At 40.3% G+C, this 10,815-nt stretch overlaps 2 protein-coding genes across 2 annotated transcripts in view; both read right to left on the bottom strand.

The window, feature by feature from the left end:
• Positions 1–700: 700 nt before the first annotated feature.
• Positions 701–6,628, bottom strand: xiap (X-linked inhibitor of apoptosis). Its single transcript, XM_008278140.1, has 8 exons — positions 6,511–6,628; positions 4,772–5,034; positions 4,115–4,682; positions 3,914–4,013; positions 3,713–3,791; positions 1,974–2,013; positions 1,629–1,808; positions 701–1,538 (listed from the first exon to the last, which is right to left on the bottom strand). Exons 2-8 carry the CDS (start codon positions 4,997–4,999, stop codon positions 1,345–1,347), a joined length of 1,389 nt encoding a protein of 462 aa, XP_008276362.1. The 5' UTR covers positions 5,000–5,034; positions 6,511–6,628; the 3' UTR covers positions 701–1,344.
• A 2,470-nt stretch (positions 6,629–9,098) lies between these two features.
• Positions 9,099–10,815, bottom strand: part of psmd10 (proteasome 26S subunit, non-ATPase 10) — a 9,324-nt gene continuing 7,607 nt past the window's right edge. The window contains exons 4-5 of the mRNA XM_008278139.1: positions 9,908–10,074; positions 9,099–9,609 (exon numbers count right to left, since the gene is read on the bottom strand). Coding sequence (XP_008276361.1) covers positions 9,456–9,609; positions 9,908–10,074 — 321 coding nt within the window. The 3' untranslated portion in view covers positions 9,099–9,455. The remainder of the gene's footprint in view (positions 9,610–9,907; positions 10,075–10,815) is intronic.

The following is a 10,815-nucleotide window of genomic DNA, read 5'->3' as shown; positions in this document are numbered from 1 at the left end:
ATGTACTTCTTCTTTTAGGACATGTTTTTCAACTCAACTTCATATTTTTAGGTCATTTTCTACTTATGTCTATATTTCTAGTCCATATTTTCTACTTATGTACGTATATTTATTCTTTTAGGTCATGTTTTTCAACTCAAGTTCACATTTTTAGGTAATTTTCTACTATGTTAACTCTATATTTTGTACTATTTATACAGTATTTCTGTCTTTGAATGGGAGCAACTGTAACATAAGCAGTTCCCCCTCTGTGATCAGTGATGTATTTCTGATTCAGATTCTAAAAATTAAATCTTCAGGCTGCTTCTACAAACGACCAAAACATATCAACGTAGCTATGTATAAACCCATCTATATACCATTGGATTATGTAGGGAATTAATCTATATTATGCATGTAAATGTGCAATTTATTTATTTATTTAATTTTCCAATGCCAAAGTAGTTTGTACATTTGCTCTTTCTATCAAGTCTCATCTGAGAGGAAAAAAAACAAGTTGTCTAGTAAACACAATTTGACATAATCTGTAAAATTGGCCTGATTCATAAAAAATTGAAAAAGCTTGTTTTACAAAGTCATACAAACTCATTCTAGGTGGCTATTAAAGTGAAGCTGGAGTCTTCTCAACATAAAATGCAACTATTTCCATTACAGAAAAGCAAAAAAATGCAACAGTAATTAAAGAAAAACCAACTACAAGTATATTTGTTAAGATTTATTCACTCCTTGATGACGCAACAGAACGCATGATGGAATGGTAAAATAGTTTCACACCACACTGATTAACTGCAGGTATTAAACTAGAGTTGATCAACTATAAAGCAAAGTCTTAATGGAGTTATCTTTTACAAATGTCAATAGAGAGCAGCACACATGAGGAGAAATAAAATCAGTCTGAAACATAAAATACACCAGATAAAAGAAATGAATGAGATACAAGTGACAAAACACCCCATGTTAAGTTCAGTTAAACTGTGCTAAATCAGGCACATGACTACATAAACCTATAGAAAGGCACCTCTGGCAAAAAAAACAAAAGAAGTGTTCCAAAATAAGAAATGTTCTTTAGTGTGTATTTACAGGTGTCAGTTCTCATTAATCGCCCAAACAGAAGACATGAGCTATTTATAAAATCCTCTCATATCAATATTAACATCTACGTACCATTGTATTGATTGTGAAAATACGCTTTCCTTGAGACATTTACTCATTCTTTCATTCTGATATTTATACAAGCAACCTTAAATATATTACAGCCTATGTACTGTACACTGAGTATTAAATTTACAACATTATAAAGATAGAGAAAGCAGCATTGATGTTTATTGAGAGTTTGTAGTTCCCTTAAGCAATATAGGTCTTGATCTTCTGTGCTATGGCTCCACAGCAGATTGGACACACGATCAGCGAGTCCGAACACTCCTTGCAACTGACGAGGTGACCACACGGGATGAAAACCATACAAATATCTCGGTCCATACATATTTTGCACTGTTTTTCCTTCTGCAGCTTGCGTAGTTTCTCCAGTGGGTCCTCATCTGAAAGAAAAACAAATGTATAAAAATCACTGCTGCTTAGTCTGAAGTATTTTGTCGACGCTCTGAACCTGGATACTGGTGGTGCACTACCTTGCTTTTCTGTCACGGTGTCACTATCTGGTCTGTTGTTCAGACAATCCTCCACAAGTGATTCCAGTTTGGCGTAGTCTGAGCCTGTCCTGCTGATTTTGTCCAAGATGGTCTTCTCCACCACACTGGGATCGAGGCCCATCTCTATGGCCTTCTGAGCCATCGCTGACTGCAGCGTCTCTGTAAACAGGAGGAAAAATCATCGTACACAACTACTTGTTTCATCAAGTTGTGCTATTTTGATTAGTTAACAAACTATACTTCTTGCCCCCTTCAAGTACAGGACAAACTATTCTTATCTTGTCAAATAAAGGACAATGAAATCAAATCATAGAAATATTTTACCTTTTTTGTCCCCTGAAAATCCATTCTGATGACTTGGAGCCTTAAAGCAAATAGAGGCATATGATTATTTTCAGTACAGATTTAGTGAAATAAAAGCCTTGAGATTACAACATCTGCCACACACCGAAAGGGAAGTATTTTTTTTCCAGAAAACAATGTAATGCACTCAGAATGATGGTATTTTAACAATGTCTAAGGTGTCACAAGACTGCATGCGTCACTGCGGTTAAATAGCAGGAAGATATGAATCAGACTGACAATGTTTACATGCATTAAGACACCAGGCCAAAAAAAAACAACTCAGATTTAAGGCCAAAAAAGTGTTTGCATGCACTCCAATAATCAGACCGCTCTAAAAGCCACATCTGCATTCAACTGGTTGGTAATCAGATTTTTCACCTATCGGCTACCTTATATTTAACAAAGGCCCGGTTCACACCTGGTATTATCATGCATCTTGGGTGATTTGATAACATGCAGAGCTTTAAGTACGTCAGATCACAAGTGGCATTACAATACCTCTCCAGTGATCACTACTGATCAGATCTCACTTCTATGCTCTATGTGCAAATAGAGTGGGCAACAAACTAAACTGTCAAAATCCCCCAAAATGACATTCAAAGACACCTGAACAGTATTATTGTAAGATTTCAGATCTGCCTGACACTCATTAATAGCTGTATTTTGACAGAACATTTCAGTGTGGGCACACCTCTGCTGACTAAAGATACACAAACTGAGGCTTTAGAACTTTCTGTAGTTTTGATTCTGGACCAGTTCCTGTGCAGAAATGTCTTTAAAGTAACTTTACTGCCTGTATTTTAATCATGGGCTGTATTTCTGTATAATTATGTTAACACAATTCCCCTTTCTCCGTGCCTCCACATTAAGTTCAGCTCTGTTACACTAAAATACTAGTTTTGCAATCCAGAAACATGCTAGGCTCGGTCTTAAACATCCAGGCTGGGATGGGCTCAAAGCTTAGGCAACACACTGACAGCTTTTGTGTTGACTGTTGACATAAACACAAACAAGATGCAGGAGAGTTTTTGTGAATGATACATTCGAACCAGAAAGATAAAGTATTACTGGGAACAATGCTGCTTTATGCAGAGAAAGTCAATTGAGCAACCAGTCCTTCAGTGTGGTCCAGGACACATTAGCGTTCACACTGCAAGAATGTACAGTATGCAGCCCAGCGCACATCCAAATGTGAGCAATCGGGTCTCAATGTACCTCAGCTGCCATCACCTGATAGTGAGCGGGATACTTTTGATTGCATCACTCAATAAGCATGTTAGTATCGGGTGTAAACGGGGTGAAAGATTGGTACATGTCTAACTTTTTTATAGTGTTTACATATGTCCAAATTTTAAAGAGCCGAGTTGTACAATCTGACTTTTTTGTGGATTTCAGTTTCAGCGACATTTGTTGTTAAAATATTTTGGATACAAGGCAGCATAGGTAATGATATTTCCTTATAACCGAAACCACTGAGGTCACATCTGTACTTCTGCTCTCGAGGTTCTTTATCACTCACATGCACCGCATGAACAGACGTGATTAGACACAAAGTTAAGCATAACACTGTCCGCTAAATTGTGTTCCTCTTATCCTAATTAAGGAAATCCGGTTTCTTGTTTACATGGTGTTTAAAAAAAAAAAATCTGATCAATTGGCAAAGTCAACAAGAGCCTGATTACTTGAGCATACAGAAACAAGAAACACTGAAGGCTTACAGCTCCATTGTGTCGTGGTCTTTGTAGCTGGATGTTGTTGACAAAATCTTGTCCTTTTTCTGCTAACAGGAAGCTGCATCTAATTTAGGAAGAACACAGAATTATATTAAAATAAAAGCAAATGCTGCAGTAAAGAAAAAAAAAAATGTTTGTTCAAAAAAAATGAATGTTAAGAAGAGGGAACATCATGGTGAATCTTACCCAGGGTAGTTTTTGGCATGCTCTTCCCAAGGGTCTTCCTCAGGCTGCCAACCTTTCAAACCTCCACCACAGCGGAAGCACGACGTCCTGTCTCCTCTGCCTGCAGCAACAAAATGTAGGCATGTACAGATATAATGAACTACTCAATTGCTAAGTGTTGCACCCTGTTTCCTTAACACCCATTAAGAATCTGTGCTCTACCTGTGCTGTAGAAGCCAGCTCTCGCAAGCCTCTCGTGGTCAACAGGGTGCTGGACACCTGCGAAGCTATTGAGCCTCTCCTCAAAAGTCCCCATGTGGACATAAGTGTTTCTCTGCTGACTGCTGCCACCCTCACTGTTCTCTGTAGACGCCTGGAAAGTGATGTTTCCCACATCGTGCCCAAGAATGAAGAAGCAGTGGGGAAAATGTTTGGTATGTTCTCCCCAAGCAGTGTCTCCTGTTTCCCAGCCACCGAGCCTGCCACCACAGCAGAAACACTGCACCTGGTCTTGCACCCCTAAGTAGTAAAGGCCAGCCTGGGCCAAATCTTGGCCTCTCACAGGAGCAGTAGGGGGCCAAGAACTGAAGGTTTGAAGTCGGGCGGCTTCACGCCTCATGTGAGGGACCATAGGGTAGGTGCTCTGATCAACCACTTCTCCTGTTCTCAAACGATACTCCATGTCTTCTGCTTCCTCATTGTAGATGGAACCATTAGCTAGCGGGGTATTGGAACTTGGATTAAAATTGGTGCGGTGGGTGCAGCTGAGAAACTTGCAATATGGAGAAACCTGTAACAAAAAGGTAATGATTTTTATTTATTTATTTTTTTTTAAAGGCAAGCTGAAATGTTCCGGAATATGATATGAAATATGCCTACCTCCTTATGCCTTTCCACAGGTGTGTCTTCCCTGCACCAGTTCTCCACAGTCTTTTGGCAGCTGAAACAGCGAACGCGGTCAGCCTGTCCGGTGAAGTAGAAGCCAGCCCGGGCCAGTCTTTCCGCTGAAATCCGCTGGGACAGCTTGGAGCCAAGGAATGAGTCCAAGCGAATGGTCATCAGGGAAAAATCCTCCATGTGGTCTGTCTCCAGATTGGAATCGCACATGACTGCTGGTTGGGTGGATTTGATTGACAGAATTTCTGTTGATGAAACAGAGAAAACAAAAATAGGCTGTGGGTATTAGGTGTAGACGTGTTTTTAAGTCAAGCAAATGTTTTAAAAAGGATTACATAATAACAAAAAAAAAAACACTCCCTATTATACATATGACATAAAACAAAAGAAAACAAAAAACCTAAAGCCTACAGTGAACTTTTTTCTTTTTCTTACAACATAAAAAATAAAAAAATATTAAAAATGAGACAAATCAGTGACAATTTTGTTTCTGTTTGCCGCTAGAGCGCTGATCAGCACATCTAGGCTCTTGGAGGGTTACTATGCCTTTAAGAGGAGCAATCAGGCCGGAATCACATGGAGGCAGTGAATTTTCCATGTGAGGGATCGGCACAGCAGAGACGGGATGGTCTCTAGGCGTAGTGCAGAGTACACTGTAATAGGTTAGTATTGTAAAGGGTGTGTCCCTTAGTAATACAATGACACTGGCTACATCTAAGGACATCAGATAAAAACTTAATGATCCCATGGGATCGTTAGGCATTAACAGAACATAGGTAATACAATTTGCAGGACATGGAGCTTAAAATGTAAGTATAGAGGCAGGTCATACTATTTTAGTAAGCAAAGGTACATGTTGCCATTGATAACAATTAAGATTATGTCGTAACACATCATCAAAAGCATGCCTCACTCCCTCTTATGCATAACATCAGGGTGGAACTATGTTGTCACTGCATTGTTGTCACATAGCTGAACATTTTCCCACATCATCAGAGCAATATGAAAGCTCGACGTCCACGACTTATCTTGTCAGCACAGTATATCCGCACTGACGAAGCAGCTACTTATTAATCTGATCTGAGACGATGTGTTGACTGTGTCACAAGGAGCAGTTTGTGATCTTTGCACTGAGTGTCGACATTCTTTAAAGAAAGCAACGACCAGATCAATGTGGGGTTAAATATCTGTGACTCAAACACACATGGAAACAGCTTACACATTTGTTGACGTTCTCGATGATTCACTTCATTACCGTTTAACACAAAGTAGAAAGTACATAGCGTCTGTGGGGGGTTTTTACCGTGTGATCGCATGTTCACGTACGACTTTCCCGTATATATTAATGATCAGACTGTAACGATGAGCCCCACAAACTCTAGAAAAATTCGCAGCTTTGAGTTCAACAATAGCGACAGAGCAGCTCTATAGTTGCTGGGTAATGCCGATGCAAGCAAACTGACAGATGTCACACCGCGGACCAATCCATTAGCGAACTATTCAGACGAATAAGGCAAAAAAATAACAATTTAAAAGTACGCTTTTCTGTTAAGAGTAGCAATAACCGGTTTGTACTTTGACCAGACCTGGTTTGTTAAGCTCGTAAACGAACGCTAGCTAGAAATGTCTGCTAGCTTCGTTAGCTTAGCAATCCCACATAACGTCGGCTCAGGTCACGAAGTTTTTAGATCAGTTTTCGTCGCAGGAGCTTCGATAATTACCTTTCAACGCCTTGTGAAGCGGTCCCTCTGTCTGTTACTTCAGTCAGTCTCTGGTATGAGCATCGCCCACATGAGTAGACACTGATTAAACAGGACTATTTATTTGACGTGACCTCGCTTTTCAGGAAGTGAAAGCAAAGGCGGAATCTGCGCACCTGCCATGCGCAGCCCCGCCGACAACCATTGTGACGCCAGCAGAGTTATAGATTTGAGATAGTATTTGGGGGTTCCCAGCAAAACCGCAGTAATTCCCACTTTCCTTTTAACGAAAATTTGCTTTTCAAATAAATGTTCTGTTACACATTTGCAGTGGGTGTTGGACCGCACATACTTCGCCACTCTGCTACTCAGGTCATATTTGCATATTTGCTTTCTGTCATATAATATGCATAGTTTTTACTGTTCATACTGTTAATCCTGTCTATATTGTCTATACTGTTGTGCATACAGTTTATATTATCTAATAATTTAATCTAAAAGCCAAGCCAAGTCACCTTCTGTGTAGATTCTCAAACATCCTGGTCATAGTAATCCTCATTGCTTTAGTCAAAGGCAACTGGATTTAATAGAGAAGTCACTGGTTGTTGTTCAGGCAACATCATGTGCTAGAAGACACTGATGATAAGATAACATCTCATGCTATTTAAATCTGTTTTTCTGCATTAAGAAGACAGGCTCGGACCGTTTTCCTCAATACTGAGTAACAGTTACAAATTTTATATTTCATTAATTTTCAGAACTGATACCTACATTTTATCTGTTGCTGTTACTTTGCATGCACACACTGTATGCTGTAATTTAAGTCTCATGTGATGGAATGCTTTCGATTAGATTTTTATTTTGCTTGCTTTTTTGCATCCGCCAACATTTAAAACAAACATCCGTAAAGCCTTTTTCCCCTGTGGGAATTTCACAGTTCTGTAGTTCCCCCTTTGAAATTGTGTGAGCTTATTGTTCTTGTTTCCTCTTTGATTCCGCTCTATTTTACAAATGAGAGTATATCGTCAGCGAAAAAGCAAGGGCAGACCCAGTTATGGCACTGTGTCTGCGTAGATTCCCAACTGCTAACTGAATAAATTTCCCATTCTCATCCAAGAGGTGTCTTCAGTTTTGATCGACTGATGGGGAGTCCCAGAAATACATTGCCACTCTCAGAGACGACACAAAGCGTTAGTGGTGGTGAAGCTTTCTGGCAAGGAATCTCAAGACTGTATTATAGGTACCTGGTAACGGTGGGGTCAAGGACCTCCTCCTATGTTTCCAGATAGATGTTCTACTTTAACATGAATGGCTTCCTTAAATCCTCTTTCAAACAGTTTGTCTTCTCTGTCCAGAGTGTGAACATATCTATCCTCAAAGAAGTAACCCTTATCCTTTAGATACAGATGGAATGCTTCTTGTCCTGAGGAGCTGGCTGTCTTGTGTTGGTCTGTGCACTCTCAGGTGGTTGTTTAGTCTCCCCTAAACACAGGCATGTACACTACTCACTGCCTTAGACTGCATCCATCCATCCATTATCTATCCACCAGAAGCCAGAGAACCCGGAGAGAACCCACGCTGCATGGGGAGAACATGCAAACTCCATGCGAATCAGCGACCTTCTTGCTGTGAGGCATCAGTGTTAACGAACTGCGTCACCTTGCAGCTTGCATTTGACTGCCTATAGAACATTACTCAGCTTGTATTTGGGCGTTTTATCCTCAGGGTGAAGCGATTTCTGTCTCAGCGTGTTGATGGGTCTGAAATGCATCATGATGTTGTGTTTGGTGAAAATCCTTTTAAGTTTCTATATCAAGTCATCATTATTTGTACAGCACACAACAGGCATTGAGCCAAAGTGCTTTGAAGAGGAGAAAGCTACTTAACAAATAAATACCACTTGTAAGACCCTATATTATTACTTAAAATACATATAAAATACAATTTTAAATAATAAGATTAGGACCCTACAATATTGTATATAATAGATAATATACATACTTCTATCACAACGAGTTTAAGAAAAAATACTGTATACTACTGTAGTAAGTACTTACTATTCCACCATATTATGTATTTAGAATGCATCTGTATTATGGAGTTACTTTAAATAATAAATAGCTACTAAAACACAGCACACTAAATTATAAGTCTACAATCAGCTCCTCCACATAATATTTTCTAATAATATACTATTATAACATCACTATAGCAAGGCGAGAGGTTAATACCATTGGCGGTATGCTCAAACAAGACTTCTGGTCGATTGTGAGCTACTGTTTAAGGCAGCAGAGCTCAGGTTACAATTCTGGCGTCTTCAGAGCACTTCTGCAGTAACCCACAAATCCAGTGGAGCTCCCAATAAAGATCTGTGCTAGTCCACATCAGCTCACATTTTCGTCTTCCAATCTTTACCTCAGCACTGAATTTAAAATGACACTCACAGTGGGGGGAGATAGTTACATCCACATAAAGGACATGGGTATGAGCTAATGAATGAAGCTCTGACTAAAATGGCAAATATGGAATAATTTTTTCCACCATGTGGAGAAGAAGTAATGCTTCATAATATTAAAAGTGGCAATAAATGAGTCACCAAGAACAGTATATTCCAACGATACTTCATTAACATGCTGAACACTGGTTTTTATTAAGCCATTTTTTACAATTCAAACTTCATAGAAAATTGACTGCTGAGCTGGAAAGACTGCGCTTAGTGCAGGAGGGTGTTTTAAATCACACATATTTGGTCTGCGCAGTTTCAAAGCCACATCTGAAGAGCTGATAAGGAAGCAGTACAGTCCAACTTTTTCTCCCAGACACTGTCTCATCTTCGACCTGTTACACGTTCGAATGTGTCGTACCAGACCGCTCGAGGACGACTGACTGGGATGAGAATCCTCATAACGTAACTTAGCGCTGGTGGGGATTTGATCTGGAACTCCCCCTGTAGGTGAGTGGAACCATCATCCCTCCACGATCCGGCGAAGTAGGTTGCCCAGACCACCTTTGGCTATCTGGAGTGGGGTCTTCTCCTCCTTGTTCTCGATGTAAATGCTGGCTCCATGTTCCACCAGCAGTTTGGCTGCTTCCACACGCTCCTCATCGCATGCCAGGTGACTAGTAGGGAAAAAATAAATACATTTAATGCAAAATTGTAAACACAGAGATACCTTTTGGTTTTGAATTTTCAGTGTTTGAAACACTTCAGTCTAAATTCTCTTCACCTAAACTGTATTAGCGTAGAAGCAAAAGTCTCAAACCGATTTCTTAAATTCCATCTATCCAAAGCAATCTGCATGGTTGGTATCATTGAAGGTAAGTGAGAAAACCCTTCAAAGTGTTTGTCTCTTCTGTAACTGTGTACTTATGCAGGCTGCCACAATGTTGTATCTGACAAATACTCCGTCACACATACAGTGGCGTGTTGCCCTGCGAGTCCTGGATGTTGGTTGAGGCGCTCTGTTTGAGAAGCAGCTGGATGAGGCGGTAGTTGCCCTTGGCAGACGCTCTGTGAAGAGGAGTGGACTCCAGCTTATCAGTAGCATTGGGGTCTGCTCCGTTTTCCAGCAACAGCAAGGCGATCTGCAAAATGGGAAAGACGAGTTTCTCAGAAACCATTCACAATTTTAAGTCCAGCATTTTCCCATTCACAAAAAATATCCTCTTTCCATCTGTGGGCTTACAGTTTCAGGATGGGTTACCCACTAATAGGGAAGTATTCACAACATGCAGGAAGTGAGACTTTATACCTTGAGAACCAGAGTTTCTGGCACTTCTGTGGAAACTGTGGGTGACTATATGCTACTCGTATATACGCAAGTGGAAAGTGTCTGTGCCCGAATCCACCACCGCCTGCATGTCCTCTGTCGACTCAGGCTGTTTGGTATGTGTAAAAAGTTTTTTTTTTTTCCCAGAACAACAGCTGAGTCTTTGTTACGATATGGCATTACTAGCTGGTTCAGAAATTTGACTGTGACGTCAAAAGTCCAGATAGTTGATCTGTTAAAGATAGCAGGGAAAGTCATGGGGAGTCCAGCATCTCCAACCCCCCCCCAAGACCTGCTAGAACAAACGACACTCAGACAGGCAGACAATATTTTATCAGATACCGCTCATGCACTGCAGCCTGAATACACTTAACTCAGGAAGAAGGTACAGGGATGTAAACACGACAGGTACAAACACTCATTCATCCCTCTGTCAGTGAAGCTCATTAATGAAAGGATTACCCTGGATGACCAGACAGACAGGAAGCCAGTCAGAAAACCATGTGTGTAATAGTGTAAGGGGTACGTCTTTATTTGTTTCTTCGCCTTGCACTTG

This window comes from Stegastes partitus, unplaced genomic scaffold (assembly GCF_000690725.1).
Source record: "Stegastes partitus isolate 25-593 unplaced genomic scaffold, Stegastes_partitus-1.0.2 Scaffold116, whole genome shotgun sequence".
NCBI lineage: Eukaryota > Metazoa > Chordata > Actinopteri > Pomacentridae > Stegastes > Stegastes partitus.
Note: the sequence above shows the minus strand (reverse complement) of the source record. Positions and strands in the feature narration are given on the sequence as shown.